Raw genomic sequence first — 24,053 nt, 5'->3', positions numbered from 1 at the left:
GGTCTGATTCGCAGAGAAAATGTTCCAGAGTTCAGGGCAGGCGGTAAAGTTGGATTAAGGTTGGAGGCAGCCCCAGGGCGGGGGAAGTAAGAAAAGGGGTTGGAGAGAGAGACATAACCCTCCCTGGAAACAGCCTCAAGGTCGGAGCGGGCAATATTCGAAATTCGGCCGAGAGCAAAGACAAGAGCGGCTCAGCCAATCAGGGGTCACCTTGAATAACATCAGGCGGCGGCCGGTGAAGAGCTGTAACGTCCCAGGCCACTGGCGCACGCGCTTAACCAATCAGGAGTCTATTTAGATAGGCAGTAGGGATGTAACGGCAGTGGGCATTGACTGACGCGAAAGACGAGTCGGAGGTCGTGTAAGATAACGCCCAGCTGCCGTTGACGGGCTGTGATACGCACGGTTAGTGGCAAACGCGATCCACCAATCGGAAATGGCAATGGATAGATTACAGTGCCCTGGCGTCACAAACCAATGAGAGATCGTGTTAGTTAAGACAACCGTTTGGCGGTATATGATGACATACACCAATCGAGGAATGCGTTGGATATCCGCGCTACTGACTAATGAAAAACCGCATTAGATAGAGTCGGGAAGTAGTGGCGGGCCAGTAGGAAAGCGGAACAAGCGCGCTCGCGCTGCGCCTGGCGACATCCGCCAATCCGATCGGGCATTGGATTGCCTGGGCATCTACGGGCCAATGGGAGGTCACATTAGATAGTGGTTGATTGCGTGAGTGGAGCAGGACGTGGGGGGCGTGGTGCTGTCTGGCCACTTGGCGACGGCTTTGTGCGACTGACGTATAGACGAGCCAATCAGGCGGAACAGACTGCGCGTGTGGACCGGCCAATGGGGAGGCGCGTTACGGGGAGCGGCGGTTTGCGACTGGAAAGGAGGGGGAGGGGAGAGGCGCGCGCGCGGCCGGTGCTATATCGCTCCGCCGCCGGCAGCACTCGGCTTTTGCGCAGCTGCGGAGCCGGGTAAAGGCGTGAGAGAAGCTTGCGCTCTTTGAAGGAGCGAGTGCGAAAGAGAAAACAGCCAATAAAATATAACACCTCTCCATAATAAATCCCCTCCGTTTATCTATCTATCGTTCTTTTTAACCCCCCCCCCCCCGCCCTCCTTCCCCGCCGTGTGTGTGTACATCATATTTTCTGAAAGGAAGCAGAATCTGAGTGACCCAGAACCATTTATGGCCGTTTCTGCCTGAGAAAAATCCTCGTTGTTTCCCACATGAGATTCGTTAACATGGAGCTTATCACAATTTTAGAGAAAACCGTCTCACCAGGTAAGGGGCCTGATGGTGGAGGGAAGGGGGTATTATTTTCTTTTTCTCTCTCTCTTCCGTGTTATTTTAAACTATTCCTTTTTTTCCCGCCCGCCCTTCTCTCTCTTTCTCCCCCCCTTTCCTCCCCAGATCGTAATGAGCTGGAAGCAGCGCAGAAGTTTCTGGAACAGGCGGCTGTTGAGAATTTGGTCAGTATTGGATTCTGTTTTAATTTTTTTTTGAATGGACGAAGGGGGCGATGGTTTGATCTAAATCTTCGGTTTTACAAAAAAAATGTCGTGCGTGGGTTGATGGGGGAGTGTTGTTGGTTTTTAATTTTTTTAGACAATAATAAATCTATTCATTTTAAAGGGGGGGGGGAAACCAAGGGCCTTCATTGAGAAAAGGTTCCCCCCCCCGCCCCCCAATTTTCCCCACCTCCCGCCCGCACGGGCGGGGGAGAGGGGAAACTGGAGTGAAAAAAATGGACAACCGAACTTGTTGGCAGGAATTGACCCGGTGATTGGCAAGGCGTACGAGCCAATTGGCGCACGCTAATGGCTGGTGGGCTTGCCCGCTGGCCAATGAGGACACGCCGAAGGGGCCGGGTTTCCGCTCTGCGCAAGTTTGGTTGATGGGAAGGGAAGCTGGGAGTCGAGGCCTGAACGCATGTTGCCGGCTCAGCCTCCTCTCCCTGTGTGTGTCTGAGAGAGAGAGAGAGCAGCCTAGCCCCTGTACAGACCGGTGGGGGAGGCCGCGAACCATTATAACGCATGATAAACTTATCACCTTTACATAATCAGAGCATTATTCCTTTCTCAATAATATTTGAAGATCTGCTCAATTTAGGGCTTGACATCATGCGTGTGATTTCCTCCTGTGGTGCTATCGTATAATCTTTTAATTTAGTTAAAGTGGGTTGGGAGCTTCTATTTCTTACTCAGTATTCGTATCAATTGATCAATTTGTAATACATCGAGAGATAAGTTTGAAGTGACAACAGCTGTTCAGCCCATCAGGTTTGAACCAAACGAAAAATGGCCACTCGCCCGCATCCTAATCTTGGTCTACGTAGATTACAGCATTTTGGATGCAAATTAGCTTTTGCGTTTTATTTGCTATCGCCTTACATGTGCGAGATTCCTATTTGGGTCCTTTGATGAAAGGCAATTCTTGTCAACCTTTCCTTAATTCTTTTGTCAGTTGTTTCAAATCTATCTTTCTAATGGAAATACCTTCCTTCCTGCTGTCCAGGTGTCTTAATGGACTTCAGTTAAATCTTTCATCTGTCTTTTATATTAGAAACATGGATAATAGGAACAGGTATAGGCCCATCAGTCCTTTGAGCGTGCCTCACCATTCAGTATGTTTGTGGCTGATTGTTCAGCTTGGTACTCTGTTCCTGCTTTCTCCACTTTTTTTGATCCTAGAATAACTACCTTCTGAAAACGTTCAATATTTTGGCCTCAGTTGCTTTATGTGACAGAATTTCACAGGCTCACCACTTTCTGGACAAATAAATTTAGAGCCGAAGATATAGATGCAGAATTTAGCCATTTTGGCCCTTCGAGTCCGACCTGAGAGATTTCTCAATCCCATTCTTCCCTCTCTCTAACCCTTGATCCCCTTATTAATCAAGAACCTATCTATATCTCTTAAATACAATCAATGACTTGGCCTTTACAACCTTCTGTGGCCAGAAATTTCTTCTCCTCAGTTCTAAATGGTCAACTCCTTAAATTCTTAAACTGTGACCATTGATTTTGCATTCCCCAGTTGTTGGCAGTATCCTGAATTTACCCTGTCTAGACCTGTTGGAATCTTTTAGGTTAACTAGTGTTGCAAACTTAATATATTGCATTTGATAGAACATCTGGTTTTAAGATTTTAAAATCCAAGTGCAACTGTTACTATAGCAGGGTCATGGGCTGTATTTTGAGCTTTTTTTAAAAAAAAAGATTGCATTCTGTTGAAGGTTATTGATGCTTTTTTGGTTTAAGTGGCTTGGCATGTTTTTTCATGATGAATTCTCAATTATTTTGTTTTAAACAAGGTTACTTGAATAATATATGTAAAAGAGTAGGTCAATCTGTTAGTTGACCTCTTTAACACCCAAGAATCTTGGAAGCAAAGCAGTAAGTATCATTGGCTTTCTTGAAACAATCTCGTTAGAGCTCATAGCAAGAAAGGAAAAGTGAATGGAAAATTAGTTAGGTGGATTGACACTAGTCAGGAATCCAAATCCATGGTTATTTTCCTAATGGAAATGCAAGTACATTGTGAGGGCAGATTTGGCTTTCATTGGGCAAGTAACAAGTGCATTGAGGCAGCATTTGATTATTTGACGTTAGGTATGGATCCTATAGACACCTGTGAGCTCCTCACAGAAAATGGGATTGTAGAGTGAACATTGAAGATGGGGATATTAAGCTTTTTAAAATTCAGATAGTCATCTGGACAGCTATTTTTGAACTTGCATATCACTTATTTGCCACTAATTTGTCTGCACTGTTTCCCTTTTGTCATAGTTAGTCTTCACCTGAAGACTCTTAATATAATTCTACAGCTAGCCTGTCAGTACTGCACTCAAATGTGAGTGTATATCATGTACATCAGCCTTACACTGCATTCCCTTTAAGCATTGGCTCATGGAATAAGAATGAATAGCAGAGGTTGCAGCTGACTTGTTTTTTGTCATCAGCTGATTCAACATCCTGCATTCAAACCTGCTGTCATTTTGGTCTGAATGGCACCAAGCTCCAGTGAGTGGAGCCTTTGGCTAGTAAATCACCAGGAAACCTTTCTGACCAAGAAGGCATATGCCATGACCAGGCTTGTGTGGCTATAGGCGTCTGAAATTGAATGTATTCAAGCAACGTCTTGCTCCCCATTACTTGTATGTGTAAAAACTTGATTTGTGTTCAAAAACATGGCTGCCAGCCGTTGTTATTGTGTGGTGCATATGGACGATAGACCAGTGTGCCCCTCCATTCTGCTACGAGGACATTTGTCCTGTTTCCACTGGTTTGGGGGCAAATAATTTCTTCATATTTCAAGTTGATATTTTCAATTCTGCTAAAGTGGCGGTTTTGCCTATGAATTATTGCACTGTAGAAATTCAGTTTGGGAAAGTTGGTCCTGTACTACATTTAACTGAGACCCTTAATCTGTCCAAGGATATCTGATTAACCTAATAGTTTGGTGTACTACAAATATGCTATTGATTTTATAGGATGCTACTAAATTAAAAAGGTAGAGTTTTCAGGTGACTGAGCAATAGGTACATGCAGGGCTACAATTCCAGCTAGGAAACTGGAATAGTTCTTTAATAATGTAAGTTGATTTGCTGTATGTCAGGGCTGCTTCAAACTTAAATTGATGTCTTATCTTGAAAATATCAATTTCACCTGAATGTTTCCAATGTTTTCCTTCAATGCTCATTTCCTGCACAGTTCTATTTCTGCTTTTAAATGGTGCCATTAATGTCAAAGTGGTCATAATCAGTAAAATAAAATAAAGAACTAACAGTACTGGAAATCTGAAACAAAAACAAATCGCTGGAAAATTCAGGTCTGGCAGCAACATTGATAAAGACAGCAGAATTAACAATCCAAATCTGTTGACTTTTTATCAGAGCAGTTCAGAAGAGTTCTGATGAAGTCCCCAGACTTGAATCAGGTCTGAAGGGAGCAAGCTTTAGTTTCTCCAGTTTCTGTTTTGATCGTAAACAGTACTGCATAAACCTCTCATAAACTATCTTTAGATTTTATCCTGAGTGATATGAGAACGAGTTTCAAGTACTTTTGAGACTTGACTGCAGTTTTAAATATTTAATCCTATCTAATGGGCGGCACAGTGATTAGCACTGCTGTGTCTCAGTACCAGGGATCAGATCGCTTTGTAGGGGTGGTGCAGGCTTGATGGATCTCAATTGGTCTCTGTGTACACTGTAAGGATTCTGAGTCAACACCCGTTTCGTTTTGTACTTTTAAGCATCTCTGATTTCCATGCTTCTTCAGACCTTTTATTTACTTGTCCCACAACCAGTTGTTTATTTTGGCCTTACAGTATGGACCCCTTTCTCTTTGTCAAGGTCATGATTATCCTGACCTAATCTAATGGTAGGTATCTTAATTGAAAGAAAGGCCACAACCTGTAAAGCAAGCGCTTTCTCTCTGCAAGAATGCTCCTGTACATTGGTGCTTCCAGCAAATTTTTTTCTATAGTTCCAACATCTGCAGTAGTTTGCAGTATGATATTTCATATCATTCTGCCATGGGCAGCTTTTTGGTATCTCAATGTGTGGGTAACTGAATATGAATCTTCTGATGGGTCTCAGGGTTTACTGAATTAAAGGCCATAACGAATGGTGATTTTTGATTAGTTCACATTAAAGTGTGGCTTCAATTTTTCACTGATCCCAGGGAGAACATATTTGTAGCTGTCTTTGTCTCCTTGATAATATGTCTGCATTTGCACTAGTGGAGGCAGCTTGAATACAGAATCCCTGTAGAATTCTCCAACTGTATCATGAACGGGGAGAATTACTGCCCACTAACCCTTCTACCTCTGGGACAGAATGAGTCATACCAAAAAATGAAATATATGAAATATAACAATACGTCACCAAAAAATGGATAGTTCTATTTTAAATAAAATATTTCTGAATAGTTGATTTTCCTTTAATATTTGTATAAATTCCATGCAAATTAAATGCAGTTTTGTGTTGCCACAATATTTCTGCAGATCAGAAATCTGGCCACTTGAATTGAGCAAATTAATAATGTTCTGAGGAAGAGTCACTTGACCTGCAACATTAACTGATTTCTCTCTAAAGATGCTGCCAGACCTGCTGTGCTTTTTCAGCAATCTTTGTTTCTGATTTACAGCATCTGCAGTTCTTTCGATTTAAATTAATACATTGGTTGTTGTAATTTAAGGTAGTTGGGCTCTTAGATTTTTATAGAGATTGTAGATGCGCCCCCACACTCCGAACCTTTTCAGTATAATACTTATTTCACTGTCCTGTGCTGCTTCTGCAATCTCATTCTGATAGCAGCGATTAAAGGTTGGACCGTGCAGTTGGTTAGAATGAGTTTCTATAGTTTTGATGCTTGTTCCAATAATCGTGTAAATGCATGGCATAAGATATTTTAATAATCCAACCAGTTTTTTAAATGTTAATACACTTTTATTTTAAATTGATGACACCATCATTATCCCTTAAGTTCTGTCCCATCAAGACCCCAATGAGACCTCATCAATGGAAGTGAGGATACACAATTGGGAAGCTGAAAGCTAATACATTGGCATGTCGATCAGTGTGCAGAACCTTCAAATAGCTTTGCAGCTTTTAATGAACATGGTCAATAGTGGTGTCCCTGTGTAAAGTCCTAAATCATGTAGCTGCTAGACTGGCTCTGCAACAGGTGGCAAGGAAATTAATGAGCAGAAAAAAGTGTTTCAGCAACACTGAAGAAATTAAGCAGATCGGATCACACCTTGAGAGACACAAATAGTTAACATTGATTCTAGTGACTTTTCAAAGAATTAGTGTTTCAGGGCAGTAAGTAGCCTGTTGCAGTGCTGTATGTGTGGAGCTGCCCAAGAAAGTGATATATAATTGTAAACATTGTCTCAACCTTTCCTTATCAGCTGTTCCCAGGGATGCCCCCTAACAGGGGGTAATGTGAGTAGCTCTTTTGAAAGGAAACTTTGCATTTGAGTTGTGTACAGGTTAGAGACAAGAGTTGTACTTTTTTTTTGATAGATTTTCAATTGATACGTGAAACAGGATAAGAGTAGGTCATTTGGCTCCATGAATCTGTTCTTCCATTCAGTGTAATCTTGGCTGGTCTGCAACCCAAGTCCACAAATCCTGTGACACACCTTTTCGCCAACTCCTTAGATTTTTGCCTAACTTTCATCAACCTTGATTACTACTTGCAGAAGTGAGTTCCAAACTCGTACCAACCTTTGGATACAGCTCTATTTCCCACTGAAAGGGCTAGTTATAATAATCTACAGTGTAGTAAAATATGCATATTATGTTACATGTTTAAAAGTGTTTCTGATATTTAGTGGAAAATCTTGCAAGACAGACCGTATTTTCTGAAATTTCTGCAGCTGGCTTGTTAAAAGTATGGCAGTTGAGTAAACAAACCTCAACAGAAGTTCATCCCCATTGACTTTCATTGTTCCACGCTGTCTTTACTTGCAGCATACATTTTTAAAGCTTAAGAGGTGATGGGAAAGGAGAATGGTAACGTGGTGATGTCTCAGGGCCAAGTCTTCTATTCACTCATGAGAGTTGGGCACTTTTTTTGCCTGTATGTCAAGAAAATGGCAGTGGGCACTGTTGCCTTGAACTGCTGCAGTCCATGTGCTGCAAGTAGACCCACATTGCCACTGGGGAAGGAATTCTATGACTTTGAAGCAGTGATACTGAAAGAACAGTGATATATTTCCTAGTCAGGATGATGAATGACTTGGAGTGAAACTTGCATCTAGTGATTTGTGTATGAGCTGGCCTGACATTCCAGCAACCTTAGCTAATGCAAATCTACCATAGATGGATTTCATTTTGCTGAATAAAGCACTCTAATGACATGCAACCAGTATTGATTTTTTTAAAAAGTCCTGTTCACTGAAGTGGGCAACATTGAAGGAAAGTCTGGCCTATATGTGACTCCAGATCCACTGTTTCATGGTTGACTCATAACTGCCTTCTGAGATGTATCAAATTATGACAGTCTGATTTTTAAAAGTGAAACTGGGCAGACCATCTGGCACTGACCAAGGTGCCTAGAATATGTACAACCCTGTTGACCCTGCAGAGTGCTCACTAATGTAACATCTGGGGTCTTGTACCATAATTGGGAGAACACTCCCACAAGCTAGCCAAGCAACAAGCTGATGTAGTTGTTTCCATGGAGTCAAACTTGCAGGCAATCTCCTGGCAGTTGCCATCACTGTACCTATGTTGTATCCCACTGACAGGACTGACTCTGGTGGTGGTGTATGTAAGGATGCCAGGAATTGGCATGCCAGTCAGTGCACATGGAACCCATAAGAATGCTGCTGAGGAGCACCACTATTGGCCAAATCCTAAAACAATTAGCTTCTGACTGGGTGTGCAGTAGGTAGTGAAGAATCGACTCGTGCAAAATGCTAAAAGAAATTGAGTGGGTCTGGCCAAGTTTTATGAAAAGAAACAGTTAACGTTTTAAATCCAGTTACACTTAAGTTCTAAAGAGACATTGGACTTGGTGTTAACTTAGTCTTTCCAGATATACTGCTAGATCTGCAAAATTTTTTTCAATTTGTGGATCTATTTCTGTTCCAATGTATAATATTAGTTTTATTTGAAGGAAATGCATACTCGCTCATGCTTGTTCATCTACTTGTCATAGATGCATCTGTCCTTGGCCATGTTAATGACAGACGTTGTCCTTGTGGAGATAAAGTCCTATGTTCAAATTGAGCATGCCTTCCATTGGGTTGTGTGGCATATTGAATTGGTATAAATTTCTAGCACCTCAACATGATGCATTATGGGTTTTCAGAATTGTGTTCAACTGCAATCTATTACTAATGAATCCTCAACTCTGCCATTGCTCCGAGCCAGAAGATAACTCTTGCTCAATGAAGAGTGTGGGAGTGATTGGTTGTAGCAGCACCAGAATAGTCTAAAAATGGTATCAACCTGGATAAGCTACTATTCAGGAATGAATTACTACAGATGCTGGGACGGTGGCACAGTGGTTAGCACTGCTGCCTCACAGCGCCAGAGACCTGGGTTCAATTCCCGCCTCAGGCAACTGACTGTGTGGAGTTTTAATTTTCTCCCCGTGTCTGCGTGGGTTTCCTCCGGGTGCTCCGGTTTCCTCCCACAGTCCAAAGATATGCAGGTTAAGTGAACTGGCCATGCTAAATTGCCCGTAGTGTTAGATAAGGGGTAAATATAGGGGTATGGGTGGGTTGTGCTTCGACAGGTCGGTGTGGACTTGTTGGGCCGAAGGGCCTGTTTCCACACTGTAATCTAATCTAACAACAAATGCTGAAGATCGCAGTAGGTCAGGCAACATTTGTGGAGATAGACCTGAAATGTTAGCCTGCTCTAAATGACTCTTCAGAGCTGAAGTGTGAAGGGGGATGCATTTATGCTTGGGGCTGAGGGGGTGGTTTGGGTGTAGAATGCTGGGGAGCAGAAAGGTGATGTTGATAGTTACCATTCAGGATTGCTTGAGTTTCAAGCATGAGTTGAAACTTTATTGCTGGAACTGCACAGCAGGTCAGGCAGCATCCAGGGAACAGGAGATTCGACGTTTCGGGCACAGGCCCTTCTTCAGGAAGGGCCTGAGTTTCAAGCAGCATAGCTACACTCAGCTAAGCCATCCCATGACTGATGGATCTGAAGTCCCGTTGCATCCAGTCATGGTAGGCAATTAAACAACTTATTGGAGGAGGAGAAGGCTGTACAAATAACCCCATCCTTAACAATGAATTTTATGACCAGCTCGTGGTTATACTGAGCTTTGTCATTCATATGCGTGCCAAATGTCTTAAAGCTGCAACGCTACACCTCTCACCTGTACCTTAATTTGCTGACCATTCAGCTGAGGCTTAATGTTATCCAGCATTGACAAGTTTCGTGTTTGGTAAAGCAAAAATAATTTGTGTACAGAGAAAGAATTCTGGCTTCGAAGGCAGAATTTGACCTGATCCCGTTTATAAAGCTAATCCAGAGGATATTTTGGTCTAGTATGAGTTATTAACAATTCAGTAACACTGTTGTTGATTGTTGATTTAGTTTCTCAGCACATTGCGGAGCCCACAGGCAGATGATATTTTACTGTATTTTGTGGATACCAGGATGTTGCGGTGGATTTCTAATTGTAATGTTGAATACTTTCCAGTAAACTAAAATGCTGGAAAGCGATCAGCAGGGCAACAGAGCTTACTAGTGTCATTGCTTGAACTGAATCATTCGAGTCAGTTTACTAGGTCGTAGTGAAAATTTTTGAAATCAGAATAGTATTTGACCTGTGACAGTTGGTGCCATTGTCCTTGAAATTTTGAAGTCAGCTCGTCAACAACAGAATGAAGACACATCCTGCTCCTGGTAAATGCTTCAGGTGGTATATGAGGGCATTTCCCTATGGCCTTGCCCCTTAGTTTGGTCTACCAATGCATGCTGTCCAGCCTCATGCTTGAACAATAATGTTCAGAAAGATACAGCTTTCACATTAGTTAATCGCCTTGTTTCTCAGAAATGCGTCATGTCTTGAACCTGTTTCTGCAGTCTAACAAGTAGAAGCTCCCTTAACTAACTGCCGACTCAAACCCCCTCCCTGGTAACTGAGGCTTAACTAGGCTGTTCACAACCATGCTAACTTGTTTGATCTTGAACTAAATTCATTTTATGTTGCTAACATTATAGAGTTGATTGGCTTTGTCTTACTCAAATGCTTCTGCTGTTAAAATACTCAGCTCTGTCTTTGTTACCTATGGCTTGAATTGTTACCTGTTGCTGTCCTGCATAGTAATTTATGTAAATGTAAGGTTATCCAAAATTCAGCCTGTGACTAGAGTCCCAACAAACTCTGTTCAGTACCATCCTGTACCTGCTGATCTACATTGGTTCTTCAGGCAAAATCTGTTTTAAAATTCTCACCCTCTTCATTTCGCTCCATGGTCTCACCCTCCCCACCTCAATATCTTCCAGCTCCACAGCAGAGATATGTTCCTCTTGTATATTCCCAAACTTTAGTCACTCCTTTTTTTTTAATGGCTGTGGCTTTATTTGGCTGGGCCTTAAATTCTAGAATCCACTTCCTAAAGTCTCAGCCTCTCTAGTTCTTTTCGGTTTTGAGTTGCTGCATAAAGCCTATGTATTTGCCCTAATGTGACTGTTGCAATTTTGTTAGCATTCCTGCAGAATGCTTTGGGAAGGTGTTTTACCATGTTAAGTACATTTTATAAGTTATTTGCTTTTGTTAGCTCATGCACTAACTTTCCAACTTTTATTTGTCGCTTGGAACTCTGTAGTTGCGCTTGCACTTTCAAGTGACTGGCGATGACTTTGGATGGAACAAGTTTGTTTTAAGTCTCTTGCATTGTTGACTAGTGTAGTGTTCAGGGCTCTTACCTCTGCATCTAAAGGTTGTAAATTCAAACTGCAGGCTAAGCTTGAACACCACAACTTAAAGTGACTTGGCTATCAAAGATGCTGGTTTTTTTAGTAGCCTGTGAACTCCTGAAGTAGCTTGGTTAAATTTTTTTTCTCTATACCTTTTACCTTCTGTAGTATGGATCTCTATCATGGTGGCAGAAGCTACCCAGACATAACTTCTCTTTTGATTGAAAGGTCTCTGATCAGTTCATCAGAGTTTTCTTAAAGACTTGAATCTGATACTGCTTTCTGGTTCTGAGCATTAATGCTGAAGTTCGTTGTCATCCAATTATCCGAACTACTTTGTAAAGATAACTGTAGACTTGCATTCCTGAAGAAGGGCTTATGTCCGAAACGCCGATTCTCCTGTTCCCTGGATGCTGCCTGAACTGCGCTTTTCCAGCAACACATTTTCAGCTCTGATCTCCAGCATCTGCAGACCTCACTTTCTCCTAACTGTAGACTTGTCCATTGCCATTTTACCAAATGTATAAGTTGGAAATCTTTAATGTATGACTCAAGTACAAACTATAGACTATTATCCAAGATGTCTAGGGTTCTGGGTGAAATGTGTTTGTAAGCATTAAACTAAAAGTGCTTGGTTAGTAATAACTGCTATACATGAAATTAATTCTTCTATATTTCTATTAATCTAGCCTACCTTCTTGGTGGAACTCTCAAAAGTGCTAGCAAATCCAGGAAACAGTCAAGTTGCTCGAATTGCAGCTGGTCTACAAATCAAGAATTCCCTGACATCTAAGGATCTCGATGTCAAAACACAATACCAACAAAGGTGGCTTGCAATCGACACCAATGCCCGACGAGAAATCAAAACCTTTGTAAGTTGTCACTGCAGTGATAACCTTTTAAATAAATTCTAATATTAAAAATGTATTTACTACTTGGGAGAATGAGGCTTTATGCCTTTCAAACATTATTTTACACTTGCCAAAATAAAAATCTAACTGATCGTGAAAAGGGAGTAGTCCTTCACATTTTTGACTTGGTCAACTTCAATGTGGATTAAGTAGTGTTTTTCTTTGGATAACAACAATTATTTGTCTGTAGGTGAGTATAGCTTTACAGCAGATAACAGGGGTTAACCTCTTTGCCCATGGTGTGTAGTTTTGCGTGCATGACTAATGTCCAAAAGCTATACTTCAGAGCAAAGTTTTATTGAAAAGAAAATTAAATCCTGATTTTGAAGTATGTTTGGGCAGTCTCTAGCTCCTAGCAAGCTAGGAAAATAAAATAAACCTGATTTAAAAATTTGTTCTGTTCACTATATTTAAATCTGGTGGTGTTTGGGGGTCTAAGCAAATACAATGGATTATTAATAATGGCTTATCAAAAATAGCTTGCAGCTTAGCTACTAACCAGTAATGTAAATACATAAGTGACATGACCTATATCTAGTTTTAAATCTTTGCTTCTTCCAGGCGTCCCCAAATCACTGTCCATCTTTAGGCAATTTCATTCACTGCAAATGATATCTAGAAATGGCTGGTGCACTAGATACTTTACAAAAGAACTATGGGCCCTTGTGACATTTTGGCAATAGTCCTGAGACTTTCAGCTCCAGAACTTGCCACACCCCTAAGTCCAACTATTTCAATGCAGTAGCATTATTAGTATTTGGCCAACAAAATGTGGGAAATTGTCCAGCTATGTCCTGTGTGCGCACAGTAGGACAAATCCAACAATCATTTACTGTCTCTTATTTGTATAATCAACCATAAATAGTGATGGAAGATGTCATCAAAAATAGGGGTTCCTCAGGATGGTGTCCTGGGTCCAACCATTTTCAGATGCTTAGTGAATCATCTTTGTTCCGTAAAGTCAAAAGTGGGGTGTGTTCACCAATACTTGTTACTGAACATAGTACAATCATAATGGAAGATTGGGAGCAGGCCATGTGATCCTTCCAGGTTGCTCTGTCATTCAGTATGATCATGGCTGATCTGTATCTCGTGCATTTCTCTACATGACTTTGTGTTTTTCATATCAAAAATGCGTCTAACTCTCTTGTGTTTGCTCAATGACCTGTCATTGGTACGAAATTACATGCTTTGAAGAAATGCTTACTCACTGCACGGTGGCTCAGTTGTTAGCACTGCTGTCTCACAGCACCAGGGACCCAGTTTCCATTCCCACCTCTGGCGACTGTCTGTGTGGAGTTTGCACATTTTCCCAGTGTCTGCGTGGGTTTCCTCCGGGTACTCCAGTTTACTCCAACAGTCCAAAGATATGCAGGTCAGAAGAATCAGCCATAGTGTTGGATGCCTTAGTCAGGGGGATTGAGTCTGGGTCGATTACTCTGGGAGGATCGGTGTGGACTTGTTGGGCTGAAGGGCCTGTTTCCATACTGTAAATAATCTAATCTAATCTCTTTGCTAAATTGGCCACTCTAGTCAAGAGACTGTGACCTCTGATTCCAGGTTCCCCAACCAAACTCCATGCATCTAGTCTGCCTTGTAGTGTTGGAATATTCTGAATTGAATTGTCTAGATTCCTTGAAAGCTAATGAATGCAGGTTCAAGGATCAGAAAATGAACTGGACTGACCTTTACTTGAGATGACAAGAACCAATCAGAGGCTAGAGATCTTGCAGCAATTAATTCGTTGCCTGGCTCCCCAAAGCTTTCCCACCATCTAAAAGGCACAAGTGAGGAGTGTGATGGAATACTCCCTGTTCTTGAATGCATGCAGCTCCACTAACACTTAAACTTTACACCAAAGTAGCTTGCTTGATTGGCACCATTTTCACTCTGTCCACACAAACACAAAACTAGCCATGTGAACCTTTAAATGTGAATTGCAGAAATTTACCAAGGTTCCTTATATAACACGTTCTAAACCAATGACCCCTACTGACACAAAGAAGCAGGGCATTTTCTCAGCAACTACAATAGGAAATAATTGCTGGTTCACCACATGTGTTCTGAAGGATAATGGAATAGGAGGTCCAAGGAAGGTATTAGTGAGGATATGGTGCATCACAACTGGACAGATTGTGTATTAATGTTTCTTGCAAGTTAAACTCCCTTTTGGTCACTTTATTTTCAAGTCCCAAATTTTGATGTTATGACAAAGTTATTTATCAGTGCAGTTAATGAATATTTGAGTATGTTTGTATAATATTGAGTTGTATAACTCAGTGTACACATACTACTAATGTAAGATTGAAAACTCACTGGAAGATTTATCTATGTAAGAACTTTTCAGACCTGTTTGCAACAGTGGCAAATCCATTATGTAAATCTGTCCGTACATTTCAGAAAATGTCTGCTTAATGCCATCTTAATCTTTGTTTTTATTTTGCATGTGCACTGGCTGTGGTACTGATCAAAAATATCCCAATATTATGCATGAATACACGAGAAACTAATTTGCTTGCCCCTTCATGCTTCCTTCTGTTTATTGTTTAACATAAAGCCATAGTGTCACTTCTGAAATAAGATAATGTCTGAAGTGTAAATTTTCAATTCTTAGTGATGACTTGATCTTTTCATTTTTTTGACTTTGATATGCACACCTGTGGTGACTTTGCTAAATACAGATTTTAGCTTCAATACCATAATCTGAACCAAAGCAGTTAGTCTTTGCTATTTATTTCTGATCTCTGCTGTTAAAACAATGAACTGTTTAAAACAGTGCTATTACGATAATAGATTAAGAGCCCAAGTTCAGTTTGTGATGTCTGTTTTCTAACTTCACTGGCAGCTCCAAATCTTGTTGGACTGGGGTGAACAAAGTTAAAAATCGCACAACACCAGGTTATAGTCCAACAGGTTTATTTGGATGCACTAGCTTTTGAGGTGCTGCCTCTTCATCAGGTGGTTGATGAAGAGGCAGTGCCTTGAAAGCTAGTGCTTCCAAATAAACCTGTTGGACTATAAGCTGGTGTTTTGTTTTGAAATTAGAAGTTAAAACTCGCAATGTGGTGCAAGATCTGACCTACATAGTATGTGTATGTTTTAGTAGGCTCTTGGGAATCAACCATTCATATCGTTCTGGTACAAATAATATATTTCAAAGTTTCCTATGATCTGAATTTGCTTTCTTTACTGGTGGAAGTATTTTTCTTTTCTGCATCTGTTTGTTTTATGTATCTATAAAGTGGCCAGTTTGAAGCTTAATCTATTCTAACCTAACCTAATTATATCACTCTAGACCTTTCCTGATCTTTTAGCTTCATGATTTTTTTGTGATGGAAATGTTGCAAATACTGTTGCTTATCATTGAAGAAAGATCTTGATTTAAATTTTAACTTCTCCCACAGGTCCTGCAAACTCTGGGCACAGAGACCTACAGGCCCAGCTCAGCATCCCAATGCGTTGCAGGAATTGCATGTGCAGAGATCCCCGTTGTTCAATGGCCTGAGCTCATTCCTCACTTGGTTGCAAATGTTACAAACCCCAATAGCACTGAACATATGAAAGAGGCTACTTTGGAAGCTATTGGTTATATATGCCAGGATATAGTGAGTATTTTCTTCGTTATCCTCAAATACAGTATTGATGCAGTTAAGCTTGCTTTCGTCTTTACGACCAATGACTTTTTGCAACTGTCATTGAATATTAACTTTCATTTTGAATTGTGAATGCCACTGTTGCTTGTGAATTGCATATTGATCTGAGAGCCTGCCTAGCACTGCATACTTAAATTGCCATTTATTTCATTTTTCCATCAATTGCAATTTACACTGAAGAACTGATGCTGATATCAATTTTAGTACTTAAATTTATATGTACTTGCCGTATAATATGGGCTAGCTTGTATTGTGCAAGAATGCATTCAGCAGCAATGCACTTGATTGCATTTGAATTTCAGCTTGGTTTGGATGATTCTGTTGTGAAGGAAGATTCAAATGCCAGCAATTTGTATGGCTTCATATAGTGGTGGATGCAGCTTCATGGTTGTTAATATTCCTCTCAACCAATTATTATCAATTATGAATTTGAGGTTATTCCAAAGGTATTGTCTGCAGCTTATTTGCCATCAATGCACGTAGCCCTACAAAATAAAAGGAGCTGTAGATTTAATTTGAATATTGAATGTTGGTTTGGATTATAAACCTGTTCCTGAATACTGATAATACCGAAATATTGTTTAGGAATATTCTATCTACAAAGACATATTATCCACTATGAAGTGTTTGATTGTAGCTAAGGATTGGCTGACTTATGTATCACGGTAGTACGTGATTTTCTTTGCTCGTCAAGCCTATTAACCTTGCATGAATTGCATATCTTTACCTGTTAGAAAAGGAAGGAGTCATACTGGGTAGAACTTCCAATCTTTTGGCTGACTTAATTTTGCTCAGATGGTAACTTGATATTTTGTGTGCCCATTTACACCTTCATCTGATGCAAAGAGGTTATTATTTCTCTCGAGGTTTTTAGACCAGTGGGTTATCTCAATTCCTAGCAGCTGAGTGTCTCCTAAGTTACATGAGGGAACTTTGCATTAAATGAAATTAATTTTAAAATGCAAGTTTGAAGATGAACTGAACATTTTTAGATTAAAATTGCAAACAGTTTAAAACTAGTGAGCTGACTTAGTGAAAATGAAAAAAAAAGCTGAACTTATTCAAATAACCACTAATTCTTGTGATTCTGCCTTGAGAATTTGGCATGTTAGAGCATTGTATAATCTTTAAAGAATATGTCTAGCAAGGTCAAAGTGAAGAGGAAAGTGCAAAAGCTGAATAACACTTATGCTTTTTGAAGGACCCTGAGCAACTACAGGACAAATCAAATGAAATCCTGACTGCAATTATTCAAGGAATGCGGAAGGAGGAGCCCAGTAACAACGTGAAATTGGCTGCAACAAATGCACTGTTGAACTCATTGGAATTCACCAAAGCTAATTTTGACAAAGAGGTAATCTACCATGCCTTTGTATTAACATTTAACATTGTTTGAGAGATTCCTCTATCTGGATGCAACCTGGCAGAAAACGTCAAAGCAAGCCAATCAGATTCTGTGTGACAAAGCAATATTTAGGAATGTAGGTGTATTGGGGTTCTCCTCTATCTTCCTCTTTCTTTCCCCTCTCTTCTCCCCCTCCTCCTCCTTGCTCCTCCCAAAAAATTAGTCAGCTTAGCATTATAGTTCTTTGGTCAGAAGTCTATGATGAGAAATCATGCACCACGCTGCAATGCACCTGATGAAACAATGAAATTAAAACTGAGACTTGTTGACCATGCTTCTAGTAAAATGTTCTGCTATTGAAAATGATGTAGTGTTTGTTTCACACTGTAAACCCCATCTTTCTGATCATTTGGTACCTCAACTGAAAATTAATTTCGATGCAGTGTTAATGTACTTTCCAAATGGAAAAAAAGCTGCAAGGTTAAAGAATTATAAAAAAAGTTTAATAAAGAGTAAATGTTCTCAGCAGAATAGAATTGCCTCAAAGTTCTAAATATTCAAAGTATCAAACATACTGTGCTGCCTACAAGTTGACCCTATTCAATAGAATTCCTTCAGCGATCACCAAGTAGTTTTGCTGTTTAGTGACAACACTACTTGATTTTACACTGTTTGGTGTTAATTTACAAACAAAAGTGCAAGAACAAATCAAGGCAGATTTGCCAATGGCTTTGAGAAAATTCAGTGGACTGCCATACTCTCTGGAGCCCACTATAACAATGTCCTTTCCTGGTTGTCTACATAAGTATTGCCAAGCATTCATTGATAAGGGGTAGTGAGGTTAAATTTTAATGCATCTCTGCATACATTTTTATTTTGCAGTCTGAAAGGCACTTTATTATGCAAGTAGTCTGTGAAGCAACCCAGTGTCCTGATACAAGAGTAAGTAGCATTAAATTCCCTAAACTAAAAACGTTCACAAGAAATTTACCATCACTTTTAATTGAACAATTGTTTCAACCTAACAGGTCCGAGTTGCTGCCTTGCAAAACTTGGTGAAGATTATGTCTCTTTACTACCAATATATGGAAACATACATGGGTCCTGCTCTTTTCGCTGTAAGCATAATTTGTTTGTATCTACTCTATTGCCCTGTTTAGGGGACATGAGGTTTTGTTGCAAAATGATTCTTCATACTACGTATAAACATCCAAATCAGCTACTAATGTAAATCTTTTACGTACAGGTTAGAATTTGAAACTTTTGAGAAGACTTTGATCTGGGTAGATGCTTTCTGTAATTTGATATGGTTAAGTGTCACTTTAGCCCTATGGTATTTAGTCAGAAAATTGTGGATACAAAATACAGTTTGGAGATTAGAGCATGTAACTTTATCCAGTACTGAGGAAGTGCAATATTGTTGGAAATGCTATCTTTTTGAGATGAGTTAACTGAGATTTGCTTTACACACTTATGTGCAAATAGAGAAAGTAAAGCACTGCTGCCTCACAGCGTTAGTGACCAGATTTCGAATCCCATCTCGGGTGATTGTCTGTGTGGAGTATGTACATTCTCCCCCGATCTGTGTGGGTTTCCTTTCACAATTCAGATGTGCAGGTTAGGTGAATTGGCCATTCTAAATGGCCCATAGTGTTCAGGGATGTGTAGGTTAGATGCATTAGTCAGGGTAAATATAGGACAATAGGGTAAGGGAATGGGTCTGGGTGCATTACTCTATGGAGCGTCAGTGTGGACGTGGGCCAAAAGACCTGTTTCCATCCACACTGTCGGGATTCTATGAAAAGAGTGACCTTGCCAGCCTCATTAATGCAATTTCTGGCAGTTTATCTCATTGCTGTTTGAGATTTTGATGCGTAAAAATTTAGTACTGTAGCTAAACTATAAAAGAGCCAACTCTTACATTGGATGTCGATGCTAAGGTTAATGAAAGTATTAATAAGTGCATCTTCAACAAACTAAGATGCCACACCGCTGCCTTTCACAGTTATGAAGCACAGTGCAGTAGTGAATTAACTTGACATGCTACTGAAAAATTTCATTCTAAGCAAATTACTTGTCCTGTTGCTAGTTTCGATTCTGATGGCACAGTGCGCCATGCCCCCTGCAGACTGAATCATTATGCTGTGGTGATTTGTATTCTAATCATAGATTTTCCAAATAAACAATTAGATGTCTCCCAAAAAGCTGACAGCATTTAATTTATGCCTTTGCTGTCAGAAGATGATTTAGATTTTGTATCATTGGAAAGCTGCAATAAATAGTGATATGGTGCAAGTAATGAAGTTAGTACCATTGTTTAACTTTAATACGGTTAATCAATTATAAACACAAGTTTTAATTTGAGGTGGCACCATTCAGGAGTTGTAAATAATATAATGGAGTGGCTTTCTGAATGACCAGTATCTTGCTAAAGTAATTCTGAACATTGGGTGACCACTTAATAATCATGATCAGTGTTTGCAAAGCACTAATTTGAAGATTTCAATATTACTTTTAATTTAGGCCTGTTTTAAGGACTGTATTACTAGTGTCAGTGATCAATCTGTGAGCAAATAGTATTTAATGTGTGCACATTTAACAGTAACTTTTTGTTTTGGGGGTAAAACCTTTCAAGATTACCATTGAAGCTATGAAGAGTGATATTGATGAAGTGGCCCTACAAGGAATTGAATTTTGGTCCAATGTTTGTGATGAGGAAATGGATCTTGCTATTGAAGCTTCAGAGGTATACTTTTTAAAATATATCTTGCAATATTTTAAGCTTTTTTTAAAAAAATTCAGGTCACTGGATATATCTAATTTAATTCTGTTTCTGCTTGTTGGGCTTTACTGTACATGGAGGAAAGAACCTTTGTCTCTGTGTGAGTCCCAGATTAATGCTAGAAAGCTTTACTTTTTTAAAAAAAAATTATATGGTGCCTTTCAAGTGTAAACTTTCAATATCTATTCTGACATTATTTTACTCTTGAGGTAAATAGCTCTAGTAGGGAGTTTATATATTTAAATTCAGTAGAACCATATCTTATGATGGTGCTCCATGTGTGCACCAAGTTGGCAATTAGTCTGTGATGAAAAAACATGCACCACGCTGAAATTGTTCAGTTGATGGATATATTGAAACAAAGTTGAGACTTAATTTGCCAAGTTTTGAAGAATATTTGAAGTTTAGGTTTAATGTTATGTAGTTAGTTGACCAGGTTAGTCTTGGAATTCCTTTTCTAACAGTCTTGTAGGTTTCCTACATGAATTAGACTGTAGTAGTTCAAAAAAACAGTTTCCTTCATAAGGGCAGTTAGGGATGAGGACAGGATAAGGCCTTGCCAGCAAGGCCAAAATCCCCTTAATGTTTTTAAATTATTCTATTTTAATAAGTACTTTATACTTGGTCTTTATAGGCAGCAGAACAGGGAAGACCACCTGAGCACACCAGCAAATTCTATGCCAAGGGAGCACTCCAGTACTTAGTACCCATTCTTACCCAGACACTGACTAAACAGGTAAGATGACAACTTCAATGATGTTTAATTATCTTTCTATGCTGTTGTGAATTCATGATGAACAGCACAGCGTTTTTGTTACAAGTTGTTCCTGTAATATTTACTTGTTATTTCTGATGATCATGAAGCAAATTTAAGAATATGAAGTAATATTACTGGAGCTGTGGAATATTGCATTGTGCTTTCTGTTCTGAAGTACAGCTTTGTACAACTTGGTGTCCCTTTTAAGGCTAAGAGCTGTATTTACTGAATGTTAATAAGAACATGTATGAACCTTCTCAATTAGAGGTGAGGTTTTTGTCAAAACAACTGAAAATTACTTTGTAGTGCAAGCAAATTTTCTGCCTCCAAAGCTGATTTGTTAATAAGTGGATTTATAATGTCAAGACTAAAGTTCTAAGCACATGACTGCCTCAATTGTTTGTTGTAGTGTACTGTAGGTGAGATATTATGCAGTTTTCATTGTTATCTAATAGATTAGGCGATTCACTTAAAGCCATAATTCTAGGTATAAGCGATGGGAGGGGGGCTTTTCCTGCCATACCTGTTGTACATCTATTGTGTATAGAAATTATTTCCAAGTATCATGCTTGTGATCACAGCTGAGCTCGTCTATTTGCTTCCCTTGCCTGATTGTTTAATTGCATGTCATTGCCTGTAAAATGCTTGGAGGTACTTTGAGGTTGTGAATAGTGCTGCATAAAAGTTTTTTTTTCTCCACAAGTAAAATTGAGTTCCTGCTTTGAGACTTTACGGTTCTATCTGTAGACAGGTTCTCCAGATCATCATTGGTTTCGGAACAAATTAATCTTGTACCACAAAACAGTCTGTCCCAACCTGCTAATTTTAAAATATAACTTGTTACAGTTGTATAATCATAATATAAGGACAGGTGTTTGTAGGTGGATTCATCTGACTTGAAACCTTATTACTTTGGTAACAGATAATGTATCATCCAACTCTTAGAACTTGGCATATTCGTATCCATAGATGTATCTGACTGTCAAAAATTCACCAATTAGGACTTCCTCCCCCATATAATTGAATTGAATTTGTCACGTGTACCAAGGCACAGTGGAAAGCGTTGTCTTGCAAGCAATACACGCAGATCATAGTTAAGTTGCATAGATAGTAAGTAATAAGTAATAATCATTAAAAGAAGTAATCTGTTTTGTGAAGTAGCTTCAATTAGAATTTTTAAACTGATCACTAAATAAGCCAAGGCCTCTGAACTTTACAGGGAATATACTGGGGTGAGGAGTATTGTTACTGTACTTGAATTTACAGTATGTTAGGTGAGCTAAATTCTAGAAAGTTTCTAATGTATTCTAGATTTTTACTGTTCAAAACAATTTTTTGTTGATTTAAAGTGTGGTGTTAACTAGGACAAAAGTGAAATTTCAGTATCTGAACAAGTCTTTGAAATACATTTCCATATTCTTGTACCTTCTGAAGAAGCAACACCCTGCATCCCTTTCGAGTGTAACTTCTGACAGATGACCTGCTTGAATGCAGAACAAGATAGCTAAGATCAAAATATATTTAAGATTTTAAGCTTCAATGTGCGGCATGTCTAACCATAATAGTCTGTATTTTTTTAGTCCCCAGCTCCCCTGTTTCCAGTCTTCTGATTAGTATCAACAAGTTAATACCAAAATTCCCCTTTTTGTGCCCATGTTCACTGAGAAAAACCGAGTTAGCATAAAATGTTGATTTGTATATGGTCAGTTGATTCTTGACAATTGCTGGAATGCAATATCTTTATTTTAAATCGTTCACCCTTTCACTATTAGGATGAAAACGATGACGATGATGACTGGAATCCATGCAAAGCTGCTGGTGTTTGTCTCATGCTGCTGGCAACATGCTGTGAGGATGACATTGTTCCACACATACTTCCATTTATCAAGGAACATATCAAAAATCCGGACTGGAGGTACAGAGATGCAGCAGTGATGGCATTTGGCTCTATTCTGGAAGGACCTGAACCCAATCAACTGAAACCACTAGTGATACAGGTAAACATATAATCTACTGGAGTTTGTCACTGCTTATACAGCTACTAGACAATGTGTTCCAAATATTCCAACCATTCAGATGTCACTTTATGGATTTGAATAACGGTAAATGTTTTGTTGGAGCACCTCTTCAAAATGGTTATGTACTTAGGCTGTGATTTTTATATTCCTGTGCTGCTCCTTTCAGCTATGTGGCTAGGAGCTGCCTTAAAAAAAACAATGTTGATCTGAAAGATGGCTATGTTTCTAAATTACTGCTGTAGTAAACTTAGATTTTAATGCTTGGTCAGTCGTTTTCCTGACCTTTTTGATTTAGAGGTGGGCAATAAATGCAAACCAAGCCACCAAAGCCACATCCCTTTATAATACGTGTAAATCAATTAGCTTGTGAAGCTTAGTTTAAATGATTTGTTTTCCCTTTTTGAAACATGGGTTGCTGACTCCTGCAAGGCATTTTGCCTTGATATGAAGTGTCCAGATAGTTAGTCATGCTTGAGATCATAGGGAATTGTAATTTTTGTATTCATGCTGAAGCTTTCAAGAATTGGGCAAATCCAAAAACGGTTAAAATAGTCTCAGACATAATTGTTTTAAGTCCCGTAATTTCACTAACGAAAACAAACTGTTGGAAAAGCTCAGCAGGTCTGGCAGCATCTATGAAGAGAAATCAGTTAACATTTTGGGTCTGGTGATACTTTCTCAGATCTGGTCATTTCACTGTAGACTTAATGATGTGTTGTCTATCATTGTGACTATTTTAGTAGTTATCATTGTTTCTAAACGAATTTCTAATTGCAGGCAATGCCTACATTGATAGACCTAATGAAGGATCCTAGTGTAGTGGTTAGGGATACTACAGCTTGGACAGTGGGTCGAATCTGTGAGTTGCTTCCTGAGGCTGCCATCAATGACATGTACTTGACTCCTCTGCTGCAATGTCTCATTGAAGGTCTGGGAGCTGAACCTAGAGTGGCTTCAAATGTTTGTTGGGTAAGTTGTTTGTTGCAATTACAGCAACCTGGAATTTTTAAACTTCTGTTTGTTCTTAACCTATACTGATGTGATTTATTAAAATAGAAATTCTAATCAAGCAATGAGTTGACAATGCCTTTAGATTCTTTAATGACTTTAGTTACCTCTGACTCACTACTTGGTGCCTTTGTTGTCAAATCTGCAAAAAATAAATGTCCTCCAAGT

At 39.4% G+C, this 24,053-nt stretch overlaps 1 protein-coding gene across 1 annotated transcript in view; it reads left to right on the top strand.

The window, feature by feature from the left end:
- The first annotated feature begins 892 nt into the window (after positions 1-892).
- The window catches only part of kpnb1 (karyopherin (importin) beta 1), a 42,930-nt gene continuing 19,769 nt past the window's right edge, over positions 893-24,053 (top strand). The window contains exons 1-11 of the mRNA XM_043674807.1: positions 893-1,291; positions 1,421-1,479; positions 12,101-12,283; positions 15,727-15,927; positions 17,177-17,329; positions 18,203-18,262; positions 18,349-18,438; positions 19,956-20,066; positions 20,737-20,838; positions 22,632-22,856; positions 23,655-23,846. Of these exons, the coding sequence (XP_043530742.1) occupies positions 1,237-1,291; positions 1,421-1,479; positions 12,101-12,283; positions 15,727-15,927; positions 17,177-17,329; positions 18,203-18,262; positions 18,349-18,438; positions 19,956-20,066; positions 20,737-20,838; positions 22,632-22,856; positions 23,655-23,846 (1,431 nt within the window). The 5' untranslated portion in view covers positions 893-1,236. The remainder of the gene's footprint in view (positions 1,292-1,420; positions 1,480-12,100; positions 12,284-15,726; positions 15,928-17,176; positions 17,330-18,202; positions 18,263-18,348; positions 18,439-19,955; positions 20,067-20,736; positions 20,839-22,631; positions 22,857-23,654; positions 23,847-24,053) is intronic.

The sequence above is a fragment of the Chiloscyllium plagiosum genome, chromosome 33 (genome assembly GCF_004010195.1).
Source record: "Chiloscyllium plagiosum isolate BGI_BamShark_2017 chromosome 33, ASM401019v2, whole genome shotgun sequence".
Lineage (NCBI taxonomy): Eukaryota > Metazoa > Chordata > Chondrichthyes > Orectolobiformes > Hemiscylliidae > Chiloscyllium > Chiloscyllium plagiosum.
Note: the sequence above shows the minus strand (reverse complement) of the source record. Positions and strands in the feature narration are given on the sequence as shown.